The sequence below is a fragment of the Festucalex cinctus genome, chromosome 4 (genome assembly GCF_051991245.1).
Source record: "Festucalex cinctus isolate MCC-2025b chromosome 4, RoL_Fcin_1.0, whole genome shotgun sequence".
Classification (NCBI taxonomy): Eukaryota; Metazoa; Chordata; class Actinopteri; order Syngnathiformes; family Syngnathidae; genus Festucalex; species Festucalex cinctus.
The window spans coordinates 28,901,985-28,927,066 of NC_135414.1; the positions used below are offsets into that span (position 1 = coordinate 28,901,985).

Below are 25,082 nucleotides of genomic sequence, written 5' to 3' on the forward strand. Positions count from 1 at the left end.
TCGTGTGGCTTTTTATGTTAAGTATTCCGCAATCAAAGTGAACAAAAAAAAAACGCTCCATAATTGTCCAAACTGTGCCAAAACGAATCTGAATTATTATTACGGCACCAATATTATTGCACTGACGACGGACATTTTCTTGTTATACGATGGCGTTCTTCGGAATTTCTTTCCTTCCGCTTATTAAAGTTATAAATAATACGTGCACATTACCGTCTCTCTGGGACATTACGCGTGATGTTGTGACATTTGGGTGACGTTTTACTACAGTACAGTACTTAATTTAGTTATTAAAGAAAGCAATACAAAATGGAATCAAAAGGCACCGCTGGGATTCGAACCCAGGATCTCCTGTTTACTAGACAGGCGCTTTAACCAACTAAGCCACGGCGCCAGGTACTTCCAATGGGAAAATATGCGATTTTTAATCATGATTATCCTTTGGGTTCTGCAGTTTCACTTTTACGTAGTATTTGAGACGTTTTGATTGGACACAACACTTTGTTGCGTTTTCACCCATTAAAAGTGCTATATGAATAAAGCGTGGTTTGATTTCTCCCTCAAATTTAAAACACGGTTATTAAAAAAAAAAAAAGTTAGACGTAAGTCTTGGGGAAAAACGTCACGCCTTTGCGAGCCTGCAACATTTTGCTCAATTTACTGTATAAAAAATAAACATCTTCCAGAAAAATAAAATGTTAAAAAACAATTGAGAAAAAAAATGTAAACCCCAATATAACATACATACTATAACTCATTTTGTCAAAAAACAAAACTGAAAACAAATAAGTTACTTAAAAATACCACTTTGACAAATTAAATAAACGATTCATAACTAAAAAAAACAAAACAAAACAAAACCTTACGCTTTAACCAAACTTGAAATCTCTTCTGGGGAAACATTTCAAATAGGTAACCAAATATTTTGATACTGCAGCCAGGACTACGCCAACTCTGCTCTTTACACACGTTTAATTGCTTTAAGAAACTGAAAAATGACTGGATAATGCATTCTGCTGCACTTTTAATAACGAGGCGATTGATTCTTCAACGTTTTATTCAACAACTTAAACATTTTTGAAGTAACTTCACGTGACTGCGGGACAAGCGCCGGAACCAAAAGCTTTTTTCATTTTTAATAAGTTTTTTTTTTTGTACATGCACATGGCCTCAGCATAGATGCAGGCTATCTTTTTTTTTTTCTCTCTCTGTTTGTGTGCGTGCGGGCATCATATCTGTCGTTATATACGTTTTTAAAAATCACACACTGCTTTTGAATACAAGGCGACAACAGTTGAATGATATACACGATCTGGAATTAAAAATATAAAGAAAAGGAAGAAGGTGGGTGGATGAGGAGGGGGAAAACAAGTGAACAGCTACTAGGAAAAACAAAGCTGTATAAAATCAGAAACATCCTATGAGAAAACGGCTCATGTGAATGTGTCCATTTGTTAAATTATTGTAAATTCTATGAAAAAAAACAAAACAGAAATAAACAAGAGCAACACTCAAACAAGAGACATTCTCTGCCTCGGAGGAGGTAACGGCGGGATGTCTGCAGCCGCCTCTTAAATAAACAAAGAACAAAGTCTATTTTTGCCGCCTCCGCCCGCCTCACTGCCTCCTCGGTCGGTCGGGGCTGGCTACTGGTGGGCACACTGGACGCCAGGGCCGTGGTGGCCGCCCTCCTCGTCCGAGCTGTCGTTGTAGGCCTCCCGGCGGCCCCCCGACGACGAGCCCTGGCTGGCGTCGTAGTCATGAAGGTCCACCTCCTCCGTTTCGCCCGTGATGAGCGGCGCATCCGACCGCGACGGGAGCATGTCCTCCAACTCCTGCATGACACGTTCGCGTCGTCAAGGAAACGAATGCAGACTATTGGCTAACTGATACTCATTATTAATGCACAAGAAATGAAATACAGTAAGTAGATATTTAAGACTAAAAATTTAAATGTGACAAATTAATAAGGAATATTGATTATAATATCTATGACCAGGAGTATACAATAAAAAAATACTAATATAAAAAATACTTAAATAAGTCATTTAAAAGATTTCGAAAATATAATAAAGAACAATATTAATTTAAAACAATAAGAAAAAAAAAGATATTCAATTTTAAAATGTGAATAAAAAAAAACGATGTATGTTTTTTAAATATTTAAGAAGACACAAAGAACATGTTTTAAAAATGTCAATATATAAACCCTTACCCTTATATTTTTCTAAATATATAAAAAGAAAAAAAAAGGAGTGAAAATTTTAAACTTTTAAAATGGAATAATTGTTTGAATTTATTTGGAAACAAAAGTTTTACTTTAAAAAAAAAAATGCATACACAAAGAATCAAGTAAAATTTAAATATGTAATTAAAAATGACAAAATGGCATAGTATAAAAAGATAACCAAAACTAAAGCGTTTTAACTTTTCAAAAACTACTTTTCAAAAGTATGTTTGTAATGTTAAAAAGTAATTCATTAAAAAAAAAAAAGTAAAAAATAATTTTTTAAAATATAGATTAAAAAAAAACCCCAAGTAAACCAATTACAAAGTTTTTAAAATCATTTTTAAAGATACTTCATTTATTTTGAAAAATGTCCATTAAAAAATAAATTGTTCACTTACTTCTTAAAAATATAATAGAAGACAAAAGAAAAAGAGAAAATTGATAAATAAGACCAGAACAAAAAGATTTTTTTTTTTTTTTTTATAAATATATGATTAGCCATTTGTGCACTATTTCGACTGTTGATGTCTTGCACATATTACGACTGGCTGGCAATTCCGAACGCACAAAACCTTTTTCAGAAAACAAAATAAATAATGGGTACCGTTAGTTTCTCGGGGCTGATCCAGTTGCTGGTGGGGAACTGCACGTCGAACTTGACGTACAAATCTCCCTTCTCAAAGGGGTTGCGGTACTGCGGCATGCCCTCCCCTCGCACCACCCTCACCGAGCCTGAAAACAAACGGCCAAAAGCGCATTTAAACGCGACTCCTTTGAGTCTGCCGGACGGGTTTGGATGCAGAGCGGCGGAGGGACGCTTACCCGGCTCGATGACCTTTCCGGCGGGATGCTTGACCACGATCTGCCTGCCGTCTAAATGTTTCAGCATGAACTGGAAGCCGCACAGCGCCTCCACCAGGCCGATCTTGTGGTTCATGAACAGGTCGTTGCCGTCTCGCCGGAATGTCTGGACCAATTAAGTGAGCTTAGATCAATTTCCTCACAGTATACCTGGTGAATGAGCCCTCGTGACACTGCGGTTGGCAGCAATCACAAATCTAGCGCAACAGACTCGGGCGGAACTATTGTCCCATCTGAGCTTCCGTAGCGACTCCGGTTCAGATGAAAAGTGAGCTGTCAGGACAATGTGCTGCTGCTCAAGACGACATGTCTAAAGCAGCACCTGCAGGTGACAAGTCTGACGAAGGCGAGCGAATGCCCACCAACTGATGATGTGTGCCAACATTTATGATTATTTAAAAAAAAAAAAGAAGAAGAAGAAAATCCTGAAGATGAGCGCCCACCTCGTGCTCTTTCTCCTGCAGCACCAGGACGATGTCGCCCGGCTCCACCCCCGGCGCCTGATCCGCCTCGCCGCCGAAGGTGATCTTCTGGCCGTGCTTCATGCCCTTGTCCACGTGCACCTCCAGGATCTTCACCTCCTTCACCACCTTCTTGCCCTCGCACTTTTTACAGCGGTCCTTCTCGCTGATCACCTCGCCTGCAAGCGCACAATCAAAACAAATGAGCTGCGGCGGCGCATTTCATTCTTAGCTGTGGGTGACTATTTAGCATGTTTAGTACAAAGTAAGTAGCAAGAAACATTGACAAATTGTCGTTTGGTGGTATGTAATAGCACACAAACATGGCACGGCTCTACACTAACTTTTGCACTGGCATTGGTGCTACCAACTTTTTTAGGTGGTCGCACCCTTTTTGAGGGAGATATACAGCATGACCGTATTTGCTGAAGTAAAGTTGTCTCAATTTGCATAGCATAGTTTCAGATGATGTAAAGATTCCGTGAATGCACCACCCAAACCATGGCACTTGATGCAAACGGATCACGGCTCAAAGATGAGCCGGCCTGTTGCACCACTCATTAAAACGTACTCGCACCGTACAACTGGATTAATATTTCACCAGCACAGGTTGTACAGTTGAAATGGTCGCTGTGTCCAGCCCTGCATGGTGCAGAGGATTTAACGGAGAGTTCTCGCAGGAGATTAGAAAGAAAATTATAGACAAGCAGGTTAAAGACAAATGCTGTATGACCATCTCCAAGCAGCTTACAAGCTCCAAGCAACTACACACATTATTCTGAAATTTAAGACGCCAACCTTCTTGGACACGCCACAGTAGGAAAACTGTTGACAAATTGAAGACTTGCAGAATCCGAACGGCAACCCAAAGAGCCCGGAACAGAAATGAAAACACACCTTCTCCATTGCAGTCCGTGCAGACGGACTGCATCTGTTGCACCATGCCCGGAGCGAGCTGCCTGATCATGATGCGCATGCCGCGCCCCCGGCAGGCGGCGCACTTCTGCACGGCGCCCGACTTGCCGCCTTGCCTGCAACGTAACGCCCACGACACATTCAACAGACCGTTCGGGACACAACTCGCGAGACGACGGATGAAAACGTACCCGTTACAAGTGCTGCACAGCACATTTTTGCTAAGTTGTAGTTTGGTCGTCTTGCCATTGTAAAGGTCCTCCAGTGACACTCTGCAAGAGATACACAAAAGTTTAGGCAGCACACACACAGGGAGGGAGGGGAAATGCGTTAACTGCAGCATGCACCACGTTGCAAATTATGATGCAAATGTTTTTCTCTGATTGTTATCAACAGTCTATGCAAATACGAGTTCAGCATAATTTTAAAGTCATCAACTGTTAGAAATTTGAATGTACCTGCAAATCAAGACATTTTATAGTTTGCAAAGAACAGAATATACTCATGTCGAACTTGCATCATTAGCTTATATATGCTCAAATGAAAAGCTCTTTCAATCAAAAATCACCTCAACAGCCCAAGTAACATTTGAAAATAGGATCTCTTATTCGAGAGTTGAAATTAGTTCTTGACAAGATCGAACATGGCTGCACCCATGTCGATGTCTGTTATTGTACAAATATCCATTTCTGCCAACTGTTTTGGTCTTACTTGAGCGGGTGCACCATGTCCTCGCCTCTCCGCCGGCCGCCGTTGCGGGAGCGTCCGCCCTGGCCGCCCATGAAGCCAAAAAGGCCGCCGTCGAAGATGTGCGAGAAGATGTCGTCCATGCCGGGGCCGCCGCCGCCGCCCTCCCGCAAGCCCTGCTCGCCATAGCGGTCATAAAGATCCTTCTTCTCGGGGTTGGTCAGCACCTCATAGGCGAAGCTGATTTCCTTGAACTGAAGCAGTAACGGAATGTTTGCGAAGGGAACTCAGTAAGACAACGACACCTCAAAAAACGAGATTCCCAAATTATGGTCTGGGGAGCCGAAAATAATTGATGGGTACCAAGCCCGGAGAAATGACAAAATTTATGTTTAATTATATTTTTTATTTGATATTCAGAAATGTAAATTTCATTTTCCAAATGTTTAACTACTTTTTTCCCCCTCCCACTGCATGTAGATCACAATTTTCAACATAAATCCACATATCATTCCATATTCAAAGTGCCTTTCATAGAAGGAACCGCGGATGAATGAGACAATTACTCACACAGAATTGAATGGTGTAAAATTAAAGACCACAACTGCACAAAATAAAGACACAAAATGTCAATTATTGCTTGGCACTGATCTCTTCTTTTTAGTAAAGCTTCTCTAATTTGTTCCATGTGATAACTAAATATGTAGACCAGTGCGCACACAAATAAAAAAATAATAATAGTAATCCAATACTACATCATTTGACAACAAGCATATTTATAAGTCAGTGGTACTTTGAATTACGAGTTTGCCTGTGACAAAGCAAGTAAACTAAATTCACTCCTATATCAAATCAACTCTCCCCAGTGAAATGGTTTAAAATCGATTAATCTGTTTTGATCGAAAATGAACAACATTTTAGATCGTATGGCATTTAGGGTGTAGAAGGTAGTTAAGTTTAACTACCTTCTATACCTTCTGCCTTTAGGGTATTAGAGGGTAATTGAAAACATTTCTCCACTGTAAAGGGGTTCATATCTTTTACCTTGTCGCCAGCGTTGGGGTTCTTGTCTGGATGATACTCTTTGGCCAGCTTTCTGTATGCCTGAGGAGATAGCACAACACCAATCACTATCACGCCACCCGCACGTGTGCTTCGCCCACACTGACGTCACGGTATCTGATGATGACGCAACGTGGCGGACGCAAAAGATTAGCATTGCTGGTTTACATAAAAAGAGGTTAAAAAAAAAAAGTGTCAAATTAGTTTAACCACACTTTGCTTTCCATACAAAATGGCTGCTTGGCATGTGTATGAAACGTTAAGGTAACAGCTAATAAACTCTTACCAATTATGATATTGACAAAATAACGTTGCTGCCAATTACTAAAGCAATTTTTTATGTTATCAAAAGGTGTACATTTTGTTGTATTTGCGAGACTTGAAATAGCTCATTACGAGCTAATTGACCTTTTAGTCAGTTAGTTTAAAAGCACGTAACGACAGGGTCCACTTTTCATTCATCGTATTTCCTAACGTCTCGATTATGCGTCTTCTTTATCGAGAATGTGATTTTTTTTTTTTTTTTATCAACAGAGCCATGTCGAAGCTCTTGACTGGCTTTGCTTCATGACTAACACCTGTACGCTTGCTACGGTTGAGGTCAACCGCTAAATAACACTCAAACATGCTAAATATAAAGTCAATAATCGTCTGTAGCGTTTAAAGGTTCATTAGAGCAAACGTTTGCGAGGCCAAGCCGCCGCCTGTGACCATTTGATCACGTTCCCACCCGCATCGTCACAGACACGAGCATCCAGGCCGGTTAGCATGATGTGTGGGGGCTAACGTTAGCACGCTATGCTAAAGACGCACTTCCTGCTTACATTTTTCCAAGCGCCCCGGCTCGTCAAAGGCAGCCGGAGCGTAGGATGCCGTTTGCCGGCCGCCCTTCCCCGGCGCGCTTTACCTTCTTCAGTTCGTTTTCGGAGGCCGACGGTGACACGCCGAGGATGTCGTAGAGCTTGGTGTCGGCAACATTGGCCATGGCTGTGGCTGCAGATGTTGCTCTCAGCGCGGAGGTGGACGGACAAAGAGACGGCGGCGCCGGGTGGAAAATGTTTCGCTTGCCTTCCGCGCCTCCACTTCCGGCTGGGTCGACAGCGCTGTGCGGCCGTTGCCGCCCCCTTCAGTCGGGTGACTGGCATTACAGCCAGGACGCATAACTGACAAGCGTCTGTGTACCAGCAGGAGTGTCTTTTGTTATACCAAGATTAGGGAATTGATAAACAAGGAATGACAACACACATCAAGATTTTTGTGTTTATTTTTGTCTTGCACGGGAAGCCATTCAAGCTGGAACTATCACTAGCAGAATAGATCCTACACAAAAGCAGGCACGTTAATTGTAAAAATTGCTGTTGATGATACGATGTCAGTCTGCTCCACACAAAAAAACAATCACGACAAGAACAGTAATTGACAGCAAGCTGAGATTTACAGCAAACTGAGGCTATAGGCCTACAGTAAGGAAGACAAACGTCTGTACTTCCTGAAATCATTTTTCATGTAACAATCGGCTGGTCTGGGAAGGAAAATACACTTTACCATTGCTTTAGGGTCCTCCCATCTGGCCGGAGATCACAAGTCCCCTTATACAGTACAAATAGAGACCGAAGAATTGTTTGTACCCAGGGCAATACAATTAAAGTTAGTTTAAAAAAAAAAAAAGAAAAAAAAAAAAGTGTCCTATGAGGTTTTGACTCACAGCAATGGAAACGTGTGTTTGGTGGTCGGTTTAGCGCTGCTTGCAACTTTAATTATTTAAGTTTATTAGTGATGATGCTACAAACTAGTGTTAATTTTTAAATTTTGTTTCAGTTTTAGTCCAGTGTCAGTCACACTTAGTTTTTATCAAAGTTAGTCAACCTCAACCCATTTTTATTTAGTCAACTTTTAGTCGACTATAAATCTCGCACTTTAGTCTTTATTTTAGTCCAAGAAATTGTAATTTTATTAGTCTAGTTTTAGTCAACCAAAACTGTCAACGTTTTAGTCAGGACAACCATTTTACCCCTGTTTATTTTCTTTGTCAGCAGATTATGTTGAACATTTCGGATCTAAAACTATTTCACATAATTTTTCTCATCTTTTTGATGAAAAATAAGTTGACGTACAATTTACAGTATATCAACAAGTGGCTACTATGGCTCCATGCTACAAGCTAGCAAGTTAGCCGGCATTAGCTAGCAGTCGGATTAACTTTATTGTTGGGAAGGTTATAGCCCTTGGATTAAAGTTATGTTATAACTATAATTGACTTTTTTTTAACCTTACACTGTGAATCCACCTCATGTTTGCCTCATGTGTTTGTGGATGTTGCTCTCATTAGCTGCTAATTTGAAACGGGGTCTGTCACAGTGACAGATTAGCAGAGACAAAATGTTCATCACTTTTGTCCCGTCTTTGCTTATGAACTAAAATGGCCATTGATTTTAGTCTAGTTTTTATTAAGTGAAGTACATTTTCCTCTCGTTTTCGTCGACGAAAATGCATACTGATTTAGTCCCACTTATTGTTTATTAATGACGGTTTTAGTCTAGTTTTAGTCCGGTGAAAAATGTGTGTTGACGAAAAAAATTTTGTTTAGTTTTCGTTGACGAAATTAACACTACTACAAACCTGATATTTACATTACACCGCCCAGAACCAACAAGTCACTGTGATGATGAGCTCTCATGTCTGGGCAGGCAGGACGGTTCGTTCTATTTTAGGGCTGCATGTGCGTCACGGCAAGAGAGGCAGAACATCTGAGCAAAGACTAACGTGTTTGTGAAGGTGACATGTTTAAGAGATGCGCCCGGAGCGCAACAGAGGACAAATGCATGATGGCAGGCGGCGAAGGGGAGGCAGAGTGCACATTTGTCAGCGAGCAGCAGTCTGACTAATGCAGCCGTGTGTGTCCATTGCCCTTAATTCATGTCAACGTTAAAGAAAATACATATTTTGAACCAAATATAATCTTCACATAATATGTGCATAACTACAAAGAGTGTCAGGGATCTATTAGGGCTCACGCGGGCCTTTATTTGTACAAGCAATTATTATTTTTTTATCATAATGTCTGATAATATATATTTTATATCATTCCAATAAAAAATTCCACTAATATATGTAAAAAAATAAAAAAAATAAATGCCTCCCTCAAGTAGATGCCTGCCTTGTAATTGTAATTATCTTGGTGACTAGATGAGGGCGTTCAATTGTTAACCAAAACAGCAGCACCTACCGAGGCGGTAGACTGTCTTTTAAAACATACACAAAGGAAATTGGCTGCTTTTTTTTTTTTTGTTCGCAACACAGTGATAAAATGGTGAGATGACACATATGCTGAAGGGGAAAAAATAGGGTCCAATTTTGGGGTGAGGCATTTATTTTCCACTTTTTAATGAACTGTACAATGAGGCTCCCCAGGCTGGTGAGTAGATTCTCTTTTAATCCAACAGAATGAAATCATACATAGTGGTTAAGTCATCATCATCATCATCATAGTCGTCTCTCTGGGGGAAGTTGTGCTTGTTTTACATTTCACAAGGAGAATCCAAAAAAATAAAAACACTTTCCTCTTACCAAAATAAGTCTCTTGGTGTGCTCTTCCCGTGGCGAGACGGAGCTAATAGGCGTTATGTCTGCATGTGTGCGCGTGAGGTAAGCAGGGCTGCTATTTCGACAAAGGCCAAAGCATGTTATACTCCATCGCGAGTACTGTCATCATGACCTTAATGGATCCAGCGAGTCCAGTAGCAGCGCTGCTGAAAACGTACAAGAGGATACGCGGACGTGTCTTGTAATCCCACTCTGTTCCTTCGGAGGCACCAGTGAGTCACAGCACTGCAAAACCAGCCAAAACAGACCTTGTTATATATATATATTTTTTGAGGACCAAAACTGTCACAATTAAAAAAAATAACTAACTAAATAAATAAATAAATGACTAAAAGTGAAAATATAAATGGATATTAAAAAATATAATTCTAAAATTATATCCACAAAAAATATACATATATAAATAGAACCAAAAAGAGAAAAAAGTATATAAATAAATACATGTGTATTTAATTTTTGAATTATATTTTTTATATCTGTTTTTATTTTCACAGGACCACCTCCTCATTTAAATAACATTTCAACTTGTCAGTACGGCCCAAAACTAAAAATAAATAAATGACTAAATAAATACATGAGTAAATAAATAAATAACTAAAAGTTAAAATAAAAACTGATATAAAAAAATATATAATTCAAAAATTAAATACAAATGTATTTATTTATTTATATATATATATATGGTATATATATATTTTTTTGCTTTTTTTATTTCCATTGATATTTTTTGGGATATAATTTTCAAAGTATATTTTTTATTTCCATTTTTATTTTCACTTTTAGCCATTTATTTATTTATTTATTTTTAATTTTGGCAGTTTTGATCCTCCATACCTTGTCGGTTGTTAATTGTACTCCAGGTCGTTGACCCCCTACTGCGGTTCATTTGGACACACTAAAAACAAAATCAGGTGTGGATCAAAGCAAACAGACGACCACTTGTTGGGGTTCTTTCACACTTTGGTCCATTTTAAATAACCAGTTTAGTCAGTCATGATCACTTTAACTGAATTCTGGTGTGGACCAAACCAACAGATCTCAGACCACGTAGAATGAATTGAACGGTTCCATAAGAACTTCGTGAAATCCTGCAGTAACTGATTTTGTGTGCAGACCAAAATCAACCACATCACACTTTGGTCCCTTTGATTGGAATTTTAGATTGTGTTCCACATTCGTGTGGTAATTGTTCTGAGTTGTGTGACACACGAATGGAAATGGATTGTGGACAAAACCAAGACCACAGAGAACAAACCAAACTGTTCTACATGAACTCTGGCATGGGCAGGTTGTAAAGCAACAAAAGCAATCGATCCGAGACCTCTGGGTAAAAAAAAATGAACGTTTCGGAATGAACTCTAGCGCGGTCTGGTTGCGGACCAATCAGGTTTGGAGAATATCATCATGTCTCACAGACAACAGAGGTGATTGCCGACTTCCTGGTCAAGTCTTTGCTTTAGCCACCTTAATTAAAGTGCACTTCACTATTTACTTGTGTACTAGATTGTCCAACAGTACCCTATGGCCAGAAATACTTTCTGGTTACATTCCTGCGACCAACAAGTGAAAAGAGCGGCGTCACATGGTTTGTTGTGATGCAACCCAACTTGACAGGAGAAACAGACCAGGTGATTGTGATTGGGACCAGACAACTTGAACTATTGGTGTATGAAAGAGTCTTTGGACTAATCTACGTGGGTAAAACAATAACACAGACCTGGTGGACAACTTTGGAGGTCCAATCAAATCCCACCATGTCACAAGGCAAACAGATCCTTGCTGCGACGGTGAAGGAACACGCACCAAAAAAAAAAAAAAGAAAAAAAAAAAGTCAAATAAATTATTTGAAGACACGCTATATATTTACATATACATTTATATATCTCTTATATCTGTGATTGGCAGGCGAACTGATGTAAAAAGTTCTGAAAGTTTCTCGATGGGTTTTTCTTACTTGGTCCAATCGAGTGTCTGCATGCAGCTCTGAATTCAGACCGTCTTCGTTTGTTCTGATTCCTTGAAAGAGGTTTTGCCATCCAAAGGTGAGAAAATTCTCGTCTTAGAAGTCCATGGATATGGAGCGCTGTTGGTGGTCGACCACTCAGGTTCAGTTCTACTTCCTTGATCCCGGTTTTGCAACCCCACAGAGGGAAGAATCCTTTTCCAGAAGTCCATGGACATGGAGCACTGTTAGGCTGAGATTCTGTTCTGATTCGTTCATCGCAGTTTTCCAACCCACGGATGGAAAATTCTCCTTCTAGAAGTCCAAGAACATGGAGCACTGTTGGTGGTTGACCCGACCACTCAGCTTCAGTTCTGCTTCCTTGATTCAGTTTTTCTAACTCCACAAAGGGAAGATTCCTTTTTTGGAAGTCCATGGACGCGGAGCGCTGTTGGTACTTGACCACTGAGATTCTGTTCCGGTTCCTTCATTGCAATTTCAAGATGGCAGATACTTCTTCTAGAAGTCCATGGACATGGAGCGCTTTTTGTGGTTGACCAATCAGGTTCAGTTCTGCTTCATTGATCCCGGTTTTGCAACCCCACAGAGGGAAGATTCCTCTTCCAGAAGTCCATGGACATGGAGCGCTGTTCATCCTTGACCACTGGGATTCTGTTCTGGTTCCTTCATTGCAGTTTTCCAATCCCACAGATGCAGGAGTCTTCTTCTAGAAGTCCATAGACATGGAGCGCTGTTGTGGGTCCACCACGGAGGTGCTGTTCCGGGCGCTGCTGCCACGCATGGTGAGCGTGCCGCAGGCTCCGCCCAGCCCGCCGCCGATTCCCCCGGCGATGCCGCTGGGCCCGGCCATGGCCACTCCCCCCGCCATCCCCATACCTCCAGCCATGGCCACTCCCCCCGTGATGCCCACCGCCCCTCCCAGGCCCACGCCGCCCGTGGCCCCTCCGCCTCGGTTGTAGATCTCGCAGGGTATCTCCTCGGTGACGCGGTCCTCGATGACCTGCTGGTCGCAGTCGTGAGTCTGCGCGTGCTGCTTGTAGCCGTAGCAGCTCTTCTTGTAGGTGCCGGTGGAGTTGAAGGTCTTCATGGGCGGCGGCTTGGAGAAGTCGTTGTGGTAGGACAGCTCCATGGAGCTCAGCGTGGTGCGGCTGTGCTTCATGCTGCCTCCGCCCCCTCCGCCCGTCCCCACGGACCCCTGCGAGCCGCAGTGGTGCTCGTGTACGCAGCGCGACATGGTGGACGAGCGCCGAACCTTGTGGAAGCTGTCCAGCTCCTCGGACAAGTCGGCCAGGTCCGACGACATCTCCTTGTCGCGCAGGGAGAAGAGCTCGTAGTGTGGCGGGTCGAAGACCTCTTGGAGACCCGCTTTGTTGAAGACACCGGGTCGGCGGGCGACCACCTGGGAAAACACATACCTGTGTTTGAGCACTGAAAATTTCCTGGTCAGGGACATGGATGAGTTAGACTAGACTAAACTTGAGCCAGAGAATCAAAATTATTAGACTCTGCAGAGATTCCCGCAAGTCCGGAAATTGAGCCATTTTTAACTGTTAAAAAATATATATATATATATATATATATATATATATATATATATATATATATATATATATATACACATGTGAATTATTTGGTGTTACAGTGCTACAGTGCCCACTAGTGGTCTGGCATGCACACTGCAGCCTCTCCACTCAAATTTGGGAACCCATCTGATCCCACTTACCTTTTTCCGGGGCTGCTTCATCTGGACCAGGATGGAAATGATGAGAAGAACCAGAACGATCCCAGATGAGACACCGATGACTGTGCCGTGGGTCTTGGTGATCTGGTGGAAGAGACCGCTGGATCTCCTCTCTAAAAATGTGTGTGTGGGGGGCGGGGGGGGGGGGGGGGGGGGGGGCAAGGATGGGGAAAAGTCACATATGTGAACGTCAAAAGTCTCAAATCTTATGCTACAATCAAGGATGGTCAGAAGTCGGATATATCCGAGTTGTTTTTTCCCTGTTCCAACCTGAAAGCATTTCAAAATGGCGGATAGTGGTGAATTGTTTTTTATTTTGGTTCTTAAAACTCATTTTGACCTCCAGCAAATTTACCTTGTAATTTTGCTTCATTTATTGTTTTTATCTTTATATCATAAGCATTCCATATAGTTCAGTAGTTCACCGTATAATTTCATCCAGGGAGATACCAGCGTAACTGTCACATATGTTATGTTACGTGAAGTTATGTCGAATATTTATGAACGAAGACAGCTATCTATTTTTTTACTCAAGTAAATTGTGTTTTACCATTCACGGTCGGTGGTCGCCATTTGTAGAGTGACGTCACTTGTAGTCCGTCGGTGAAGTCGGGGTCCTTGTTTTTTTTTCCGACTTCGCAAGTGGAATTTCCGAGTTCAAGGGGGTGTTCCCGTACATACTTCCTGGTTTGAACTCGGAAAAGTCCGACTTCCGACACCCTCGAATGCAGCTTTAACCAATAAAGATGACTTGACTTGACGTCTTTCTTAACTCATTCACTTGCATTTTCACTGAAGCAACCCCCTTCGCTCCCGGCGGTTTTACTGGATTTTGACTGCACACAGACTATTGGGTTCTATTGCTATAGAAACATGGAACCTACCAAAATAAAGATTGGAGTCTCTTGTTTCATCAGGAAAAAATATATATTTGTATCTGTTTCAGTTTTGCAGCAATTAGCAATAGAATATAGCTAAGTTTCATCAATATTCACGAATCCGTTTAAAACATTGGGGAAAGGAGCTTTTTGCAACATGGCCCTGGTTGATCTCTTACACTCTGCTGCCACCTGCTGGCCCGTTTTTGTAATAACTACCACTTCTTCAACAGTTCTCTGAAGTTCAGAGGCTGCATCAAAGCCTTCAGTATGCTCTAGCATAATACTGTAGAACGTTTTTATACGTTTTTGGGAGCACGTGTGTTAAAAATGTCACCTTCTTGAAAATTCAGATTTAAAAACATAAATCGGCAAGACAAGTCTAAAAGTCAAGTCGAGACCTTTCATAACATTTGGACAAACATGCCCCGAGTGTTGCCAAATGCTCGTACCCTTGCAGTGATTTTCATCCCACGGGTAGACGCAGTTCTGGACACCGTTGCACACCAGCGAGTTGTTGATGCACATATTGCTGTGGCAGAAGAAGGTGTTGGCCGAGCACGGGGCTGCAGGCGAGAGACAGAAACATGATTTAAAAATAACCTGCGCACGGCGCGAAAAGGTCCGGCAGCCATTTTGACGGTAATGAAAACAACAATAGCAAACACTGGCGCTCTAATGGCGAGCACACCAGCAGCAGGCATCATTAAGCAGCTGCCAGGCTGACATGACTGAGCTGGTTCACCACATAATACATTTAATAATAATGCATATACTTGTGGATACTGGGGTCGGTTTGCATTTTACAATTTTTAAAAATCTTTAGAATTTCACAAGTTACTTCATATTAAAGATTAGATAGCTCTTAACATGAAAAGAAAAATGCACTGAGCTGTCATCAGTGTCTAACAAATGCAATTATGCCATCTAATGGCAGAACAATCACCCCAACACAAATCTATATCCCACTTTTTTTAATTTTTTTTTTTTTTACAGTAAGTACATCTTTAAAATTTTAACTCAATTTTATGAATTATTATGAAATTACTGTATCAATGATTAAAATATGCAGCCATATTTACATTATTTTAACATTTTTTTTCCACTTTTATGTTAGAGTATGAAAATATTTTATTGCCCATTTTATTGTACATTTAGAAGAGATATAAAATGTGTGATTAATTGTGAGTTAACTATTGAAGTAATGTGATTAATTCCGATCAAAAATTGTAATCATCTGACACCCCTAAATTGGTGTATTATATAAAGATAAATAAAATGTAATTCAAACAAGTATATGCTAATCATCTTGTATAGATAACCTGATTATTATGCAATTCAAATAATACACTTTATATATTTTAAATAAATACACTCATTATTACTTATACTTTATTAATACCAAATACATAAATCTGAGGATTATGCATTTCAAATCATAGGCTTTATTACACTAATGAATATATATTACGTAATTTTATTTGGTAGGTTTTTATTACAATTATATTAAAAAAGTAAAAGGGAATTTGTCATGTAATAAAATTAAATATGTCAGTTTTTCTCTTTTTTTTGGTCATTTTTTTGTCATTTTTTCATTTTTCCTTTTTTTTCCCATTTTCATTTTTTTTCCATTGTCATTTTTTTTGTGTCATTTATTGTCATGTAATAAAATTAAAGTTATACAAAAAGACTAAATGGGAATTTGTCATGTAACAAAATTAAATGTCAGTTTTTGTCTTTTTTTGGTCTTTTTTTTTTGTCATTTTGTCATTTTTCCTTTTTTTCCCATTTTCATTTTTTTTCCATTGTCATTTTTTTTTTGTCATTTATTGTCATGTAATAAAATTAAAATTATACAAAAAGACTAAATGGGAATTTGTCATGTAATAAAATGACATAAATGTTAGGCTTAATTAAATATTTCTGTGAGTGTATTAGATGATTTTTTTTTTTGCTCTTTGGATGCTACATCCGCGCCCCCCACCTCTCATTTTTATCTTACTTCATTATCTAACTTTTTTTAACATGTGACCGCCACTTATCTTCCTGAATTGCAACTCAATTGACGGACGGGTGAATGCGGTGGAGAGGACGAAGGTGCACTCACGGTCGACGAAGGAGGTGAAGAGCAAGCGGAAGCGGCTGAGTCGGCTCTTCTCGTCGGCCCACATGCGCACGACGCCCACGCCGTTCTCCAGCATGACGTCGTTGGCCACCGTGCTGCAGAACTTGGCCTTCAGGTTCTCGATGGCGCTGCTGCCGTCGTAGATGGCCACAAAGTTCTTCTTGCACTCGTTGGAGTGCTCCATCTGGTACTCGATGAAACGCAGGTAGATCTGCACACGCAGGCGGACGTGGTTTTACATTTTCGCAAAAATTATTATTTTTTTTTAAATCAGTATTTAAAAAAAATATTTTTGAGAGGAGAGGGTTCACTCCGTTCCCCTTCCTATTTTTGTAGAAAATATATTGAATGTTTATCAGTGTCTTTTTTTTTTTTTCCAAGAATTTGGGGCAAAAAACATTTTTGTTTTCAATGCATTTCAGTGGATATCAGTTATAGAATCAACCCCCACAAACTCGTGGTTCGGCACTTATGGTTTTGCGTATTCACCAAGGTTATTTTAGTTAACTATAACTAATGAAAAAACATACTAAAATTCAAAAAACAATTTCCTTAAAAAAATAAAATAAAAATGAAAATGCTTTTTATTAAAAAAAGAAAAAAAGAAAAAAGAAAACTGAGACTACATTTTATGTTTACAAAACTAACTAAAACTATAATTACAGAAAAAATGTCCTTCATTTTAGTCTTTGATAATTAATTTAATGCATGAGACATTGGGGATGATTTTAAATATGATTTTAAGGAAGATTTATTTTGATATTAACCAGAAAAAGGACGTTTGAAAGTATGTCACACAGAAGTGACGTCATCTAGCAGCAGCCAATAGAAAAGCACCTTCAGATGACGTCTCTATCATGGTGCTTTTTTATATGTTGCGCACAAGTAATACACATTTAAAAAAATAAAAAATAAAATAAAATAAATACTGAAACTAACTTAAACTAAAATACAAATAAGCATTTATTAAAAAACTAAAACTAATAAAAAATAATAGAACCACCCTAAAAACTATTAAAACTACCTAATTTAAAAAACAAAACTCAACTTTTTCTTAAATAATTTTTGGGGGTTTCAAAAAAAGGAAAAAAAATATATATATATTTTTTCCACCTTAGTGTATTTCATTGCCTGTCAATTACATTGCCGTATATTGTATGCATATACACTATTTGTGGCCCGCCCGGCCCTTCTCCTTCCACTTCTGTAGAATGACAATGTTTTTCCTTCCATGTTCATGAGTGTACTTAAATGAAGTTACTCGTAATGACGTGCCAGCAGGCTTCTGTGGCCCACGCTTAAACACGGCAAGCGTGGCGTGCGACCACTCATGTAACTTAATCAGATGTGCATGAATTTGTGTCGTCGTCGTCGCGTGGCGGCGGAGGTGAGCCGTGCTGGACCGAGATTCATTTATTCTCCAGGGGCGGCGACGCTCGCCTCGCCTGTGAGTCTTTTCTTTTTTTTTTACACGTCAACTCACTTAAAAGTGGATGAAATACACACACAAAAAAAAAGATCAAATGTAGGAAAAGAGATGCTAAACCAAGAATACTTGAAACAAAAACAGCTTGTGGTGATGATGTGCGAATGCGAATGGGCGGACAGGTTGGCAGACGCGTACAGACCTTGGACTGAGGTGGGGCCCTGATGGTCCAGATGCAGTCCAGGGCGTCTCCCGGCTTGACCCGCTTGGCTTCGTCCACCTGGCTGGAGCGAATGACCCCGTCGAAGCCGCCCACCTCAAACTGACAGTCTGGAGAGGACAAACAACAGCAGAGGATGATGACATGAGGGTGACCTTTTTCGTTTCCAAATAAAAGCGATGAGGATCTTACCCGGGATCGGGTTTAGCAGTCCGCCCACATGCAGATGGAAGTCAGGGTCTGGAAAAACGAGGACAGAATACAAGTCATTGTTGACTGTACATTTACAGTCACAATTTCATGACTTCATAACTAAAATGAAAAATTCCAAAACTATAATAACCCTGGTATTCACCCAAGTAAAAATCAACGAGCGTTGGTGTGTGTGCACGTGCACGTGCGTACAAATGTACAGCTGGTCGAAGTCAAAATGCCAGGGCCAATTTTTCATGCTAGTTGAGCCCCGCCTTAGACTGGTTGCCAGCAAAGGTTATTTTAGTTAAAAACTCAAATTCAAAAAAACAATTTTGTTAATGAAATAAAATAAAAACGAAAATGCTTATTTCAAAAAATGAAAACTAACGGAAACTACATTTTATGTTTACAAAACTAACTAAAACTAGAAAAAATGTCCTTCGTTTTAGTCTTTGTTAATTAATTTAATGCATGAGCCTTTGGGGATGATTTTAAATGTGATTTTAAGTACGGTATTTTGATATTAACCGCCGGAATAGAGACGTTTGAAAGTGTGTCAAACAGAAGTGACATCATCTAGCAGCAGCCAATAGAAAAGCACCTTCAGATGACGTCGCTCCTATGGTGGTTTTTTTTTTTTTAAATATTGCACACAACTAATAGACATTTTTCTAAAACTAATATTGAAACCAACGAAAAATAAACTAAAACTATGCATTAAATTAAATAACTAAAATAATAAAAACAGACAAAACCCCACTGAAAACGATTTAATACGGAAGACGATAATTCGAACAGTCATTAAGGAAATTGTAGTTCACTTTAGTACACTACACTATTCTTAGTTATTTTTTAAAATCTTGTACTCAACAAATACTCCTTATATTTGGAAAAAAAACTAATACTAAAACTAGGAAAGCATTTTGAAACAGGCACAGCATTATGTGGGGATGGGGGGGCAGTTAAAGGGCCCTTTAGCATTAAAATATGTTCAATAAGATGATGACATCATGACTTCATGCTACGTGATGAGAGATTTCGTGTCACGTCGCATTGAAAAAAAATTGCAGTCGTCGCGCCTCCTTATACCTGCAACGAAGGTGTACTTGATGCGGAACCCGAGGCCCTCCAGCTCCTCGTCGCTGGTGAACTTGATCCACATGAAGCGGCCGGTGGAGGTGACCAGTCCCGGGTTCTTGGCCCCGCACACCCGGTCGATGAGCGGAGAGAAGCCGAAGGGCCCGTCGCGGATCTCGATGTGGTCGAAACGGCACTCGAAGGACGGCTCGATGTAGTAGTTCTTGTCGAACGCCAGCTGGATCCTCTGCCTGGGCAGCGCTGCGTTTTCACGGGGGCACGAAAAGGTCACGTTGGGGCAATAGCCGTGGACACATTCATCACTTTATGGATGCCGGTTAAAATAACAGTCTATATTTTTTGGAACATTTCTCATGGCTGAACTCCCGAGATTTTCTTTGTCCAATCATATTTCAGCCTCTATTATCATCAGCATTTTCCCAAACTTTCATTGGTTGTTCAGAGAAACCATCAGAGCGTTCCAAGTTAGCTTAGCTAGCAAAACATGTATGCCTAACCTGGCAATAGCCTGATGGATACGCTAGTACCTCTCCACAGTAATTTCGTCGGGGGGAAAGGCGGGACATTCTGTACAATAATTCGAGCTGAATGGACGATGCGACATTGTACACGTTTGTTTTAACCAATCACGGCCACGGGTGAAAATTTCGTGTTTGTTCTTGCCGAAGGGGAGAAAAGCACGAACATCTTACCAGCTAGAAATGCACGACTCGCCCTTCGCTGTTCAACATTCAACAAGGAAACGGTGAGTATTCCGCGAGAACACAATTAATAATTTCAGCGTCCATTCGTCCATGTTAGCTTTGTTTGTTAGCTCCTGCGTCGGCGCTGGCTTCCTGGTTTTGTCACAGTTGCATATCCCGCCTCCAAACACAATGTCGCACTGTGATTGGTCCGAACCACCAGCGGTTCGGAAACGGCGGTTATCAGCGGAGTGAACTTACAAATACCGCGAGAGTTCATCTTGCGAGAGCAAGGTTAATGTATGGCGTGATATGCGCATGATATTAGGACACTGAAAATCTCGTCTTTTTAAATACATTTTTTTTGTCATGTAGCATACTCTAGATAATGGATGTGGCACAGTAGCATGATGTTATACTGCATTTTTGTACAGAAGTGATGGCTTCAATAATTACTACATGAAAGCGGGGGTGTTCCGAGCTGAAATCGAGACATGATGGGCATCATTCTGGAAAGTAGAACATTCACAAGATGGGGACCACCTTAAAATGCGTTCATTTAAAATCATATCCATGTTGTGGTCATCCATTCCAAGAAGTACTTTTTAAATATGTTTTTTTTGCAAAATAAATAATAAAACATGCACATTCAAATGGTTACTAAAAATGCTGATAAACCGGATCTGATTTCTCTTCTATAAATGAAATAAAATCAAATATGTGTTGCACCGTCTGACTGTATCGTTATTAGTCAGCTTTTGAGTCAATAACACATTCATTAGTTTGGTGTCAATCATTCTATTTGTGAAAATAACAGCACAGAGAGCGTCCATCTAAGTTGAGTAGCTGTAATACCAATTATGTTCTACAGGGGGAGCAATTGAGCCACGTTTGGATGGGGAACCCTCTTCAGGTGTAACGTGACGTTATCATTTCGTGCAAGGAACACATGAGCGGCAAAGTTGAGCTGCTGTACAGTGACCAAGTGGAGAAGAACGCGGACTGACAGCACACAGACGCCTGTATGATTCTACAACTGGTTATTTGAAAGATGTTTTTACATAAAAACAACACGTCATAATAACCCCTGGCAATGTTAAACAAAGTTTCTTTCTTTTCACCCCCAAAACATGCTTAATAAACACATTCTGGTAACGAGCACTCGTTCAGCTACCCACAATGCACCTGGCTCACCTTCCAGGATGTAGACGCACTCCTTGTTGGGTGGGTACGTGTCGGGGTACTTTGGCGACGTGAACACGCCGCCGTTGATGTTGCGCACCCACGTGCCGCAATCATTCTGGTTCGGGCTCTGGACGCCATTGTCGCTAAGGGAGTCTTTGGAAAGAAAATGGATTGTTGAAGTATTTCCATTATAATGTTATTTCAAATCATTTTTTGTCGTGCTTACCTTTCGTTCGCTGCGCCAGAGCGAGGCCCTCTTCTATGAGAACGAGGAGGATCCACGCTGGGAAATAATAATAATAATAATAATGACATCATGCATATGAAGGAAATAAAGGGGAGTTCTTAAATTTTATTTTGATGTATTATATATTATAATACTGTATATTTATTTTATATTCATTATCAATTGACATTATTCACATATGTACAAGTATAGATTTATTTAGCCCACTGAGTTGGTCACTGCATCCGGATTTGTTTAATGTTTTGACTGAGGGGGTGGAGCTATACGTCATGCTAGCTGCCTGAGCGCCAAGTATGAACGAGAGAGAGAAAAAAATATTAAAATCTATCTCCGCTGAAGCCACTCTTGATTAATTAAATATTTATTAAATTACTTTGTTAATAAATCACCAAAATTCTTTTAAAAAAAATTGCTGATAAACATTCAGTATTATATTATTCCACAACAAACTGGGGGTAAATCTGTGAATAATCCATGAACAGACGACAAAAAACCCCCCAAAACAAAACAACAACAACCCCCCCCCCAAAAAAAATATTTATATATAAATAAATATAAATATATTACATAAAAATTACATATATATATGAAACAAAAAAAGAAAAAAAATCCAATTAAATGCACATTTGTGGATGCCAAACTGTAAATACGCATCAACTGTAGTTTTAAGTTGTAATATCAGCATTCACCACTAGGTGGCAGACATGGGATAGTCGCACTTACACCAGGCCTTACACAAAAATATATTTTTCGCATTTGGAATGATGCGCAGGACAAAAATAATACTGCAATAGCATTAAAAATACTGAGTGGGTTGATATTTGAACAAACTTCATGTTGAGTTGCAGTTTGGTGGATTTGTGCTGTCCTTGAATGCTCATTTTTATGTACTGGGGGGTGGGGGTGAATATCATGCTATTTGGTTATTGTGTTGTTTGCTTCAAATCATTTGTTGCATAGTTAGAATAGTGGAACTTTTATACATGCAATGAGAAACGTATTATGAAAAAATTAATATATTAAGAGCATGTATTTTACAGATATTTTCTCCATGTTTACAGTAAAATGCATTTTTGTCATATCTAGTCAGGAAGTGCTTCGTCCTGTAGGGCCCCTGAAGCACTGATAAAAAAAAAAAAAAAAAATTGTGGTCCCTCCACCAATGAAGTTGCCCATCCCTGACGTTACTAAAACTCAACATACTATGTTAGCATTATCTTGCAGCTGCAATTGCAAATTTGAAAAGACTTTTAGTCACGTGACGGATGGGAACAAGTAGAAAAACACAACATACGTGTTCTTTCACTATGCTATTCCGTTTGGCTGCTTTAGGTTGTTTTATTGATTCAATCTTCATGTTGCATCGGTTTATAGCGCAAGTTTTGCATAAATGTTATACTAAAATCCCCTGCAAAAATGTATCCTCTTTTGGTCTACACTCAGACGCTAAAATAACGAAGGGACACATTTAAGCTCTTTAAGATCTTTCTATGTGGGGGGAGGGGCTACGTTTAGCTAGTGGAGGTGCCAGCTGAGGCTTCAGTGCATGTGCACTTGTGAAATCACGTTATTTGAAGTGTAATGTAAGAAATAAATATCACTTCAACATAGCCGAAGTGTTTCTGGATCAATATTGATGGTTTCAATGATTAACATTGAATTTTTTTTGGTGTGGTTTTCTGCTATTTGCAACATATGCGGCATCCCTCGATCAATTGGATGACCAACAAGCGTGAGGCCGGCCTTTAAAATAGTTGTAGGGACACTCTTCCGCACAGGTGCTATCCTATACCTTATTACGGCTCTAAATATAAAAATATCAGAAATATCTTGGGTTGGCTTTGGCCCCCCATCATTGCCATTCACGCATAAAAACCTGGGAGAGAGCCGGATTTGACACAGTGTGAAAGGGGTTCGCATTCCATTTCCCTTTGAAAGTAAGCGACCAATCAGTGCACGTCAGCTTCTATCACACCAGCTGCAGGTAGCTTATGAATGCGTGCTCTCAAATAAATGCCTCCTTCAAATAAATAAGACAGCTACCGCATAACAACCATCTATTCATTTATTATCAGTCTGTCTGTCCATCCATCCATCTCTCAATCCGTATTTTTTTGGGACATCCGGGTGTGAGACCGGTTACGCCAGTGACATGACGTTAAATTCGGCCGCGTTGTCCGATTATGGAAGTATAGGTCCGTTGGACATCCAGTTTCGCGAGACTGGTGCGCCGTTGACACGATCCCATTTCCCGTCCGCGCCGCGTCCGATAACGGAACTAAACGGCTCGCTTTAGCCGGTTGTGGCGTTCGGGTTGCATGGAAATGAAGTGGCGGCGTTTGAATGAGATCAGAACGCGAGTACGTGCGCACTCTGACCTGGCTGTCACTTGCAAGCCATTTGAATGTGTGAATTAGCACCGCGTGTACACGATCGTGGGCACTTAATTCGCGATTTTACGCACAAAATCCCTTTTAACCGCCCCCAAAACAGCCCCGTGGGGCGCAGTTAACGACGCTGACACACAAGACGAGACGATTTCTCGTGCACGACACGCACAAACGCCTCCGAACTCGCACGCAACATTACTTCGTGGATCAATCCAGGGAGTGGTTTAGTTATTTTTTTACACGATCTCCAAATGGAGTCTTGTTTCGATATGACTGTTGCTTCATTAAAATGGAGCTAATTATTTACAATAAAGTTTCAATTGTAATTATTTGACAATCAAATAGGGGGGAAAAAAGGGGGAAAAAAATCAAACCATTCTCACCCCTGTGCATTATTTCCTCTGCAGAAACGCTCCCCTTTTTTTTTCCCGACTAGAAGCCTCCCGTCGCGTCAATCTTCATAGGAGCGCCTCGTAAACATCTACAAAGGGGTACATCCATCACGCGTGTCCCGCACCCGGGGGCTCCTCCTCGGCTTGTGTGCGCGATGAAAGTCCAGTGGAGCTTCTCATGTCACCTCCAGCTGGGACGAAATCCCCACTGAGATGTTCCGGGTCGAAATCCAAAGAGACGGGCAAGAGAGTGTGAGAGAGAGAGAGAGAGAGAGGAAAAAACAATAGATGAAGAAGAAGAGGAGGAGGAGGAGGAGGAGGATGTGGTCTGCTCCGCTCCCAATTCCGTGGGCGCACTGAGGAGGAGCTGCGCCCGCTTGAGGAGCATTTAAAGCCGCGGGCGTCGCTGACATCGAGCGTGACCAGCGTCGTCAAGGCGGACCACACGGGCACTGCCAAGTTTCCGGCTGGTCCCTTTCAAAATAAAATACTATAACGTGAATACAGTTAGCCAAGAAAACACAAAGGACTAGTTTTATAAGTAGTAGAAGTGTAAGAAGTCATTTTTAATTTCGTAGGTACTTTTTAAAATGCAGAATTAAGTTCTACATTTGTGAGGAAAAAGTCACATTTTGGGTGGTGCAAAAGTACAATTTTTATTAACGTATGCCATTAATAAACTGTGGTTTTCTCGAATATACACGAATGTAATAATAATAA

At 40.4% G+C, this 25,082-nt stretch overlaps 2 protein-coding genes and 1 non-coding gene across 3 annotated transcripts; all 3 read right to left on the reverse strand.

The window, feature by feature from the left end:
* Nucleotides 1–320: 320 nt before the first annotated feature.
* On the reverse strand, nt 321–394 carry trnat-agu (transfer RNA threonine (anticodon AGU)). Its single transcript has one exon. It is a non-coding gene; the product is annotated as a tRNA-Thr (tRNA).
* A 645-nt stretch (nt 395–1,039) lies between these two features.
* Nucleotides 1,040–7,323, reverse strand: dnaja2a (DnaJ heat shock protein family (Hsp40) member A2a). Its single transcript, XM_077520138.1, has 9 exons — nt 7,124–7,323; nt 6,199–6,258; nt 5,179–5,408; nt 4,659–4,739; nt 4,450–4,583; nt 3,535–3,731; nt 3,053–3,197; nt 2,835–2,962; nt 1,040–1,835 (listed from the first exon to the last, which is right to left on the reverse strand). Exons 1-9 carry the CDS (start codon nt 7,199–7,201, stop codon nt 1,647–1,649), a joined length of 1,242 nt encoding a protein of 413 aa, XP_077376264.1. The 5' UTR covers nt 7,202–7,323; the 3' UTR covers nt 1,040–1,646.
* Nucleotides 7,324–9,629: 2,306 nt separating this feature from the next.
* neto2a (neuropilin (NRP) and tolloid (TLL)-like 2a) lies at nt 9,630–24,704 on the reverse strand. Its single transcript, XM_077520139.1, has 10 exons — nt 24,354–24,704; nt 21,560–21,616; nt 21,343–21,486; nt 19,457–19,705; nt 18,365–18,412; nt 18,155–18,282; nt 16,509–16,737; nt 14,854–14,967; nt 13,506–13,636; nt 9,630–13,181 (listed from the first exon to the last, which is right to left on the reverse strand). The coding sequence occupies exons 1-10, from the start codon at nt 24,361–24,363 to the stop codon at nt 12,489–12,491; spliced, it is 1,803 nt and encodes a 600-aa protein (XP_077376265.1). The 5' UTR covers nt 24,364–24,704; the 3' UTR covers nt 9,630–12,488.
* Nucleotides 24,705–25,082: the final 378 nt, after the last annotated feature.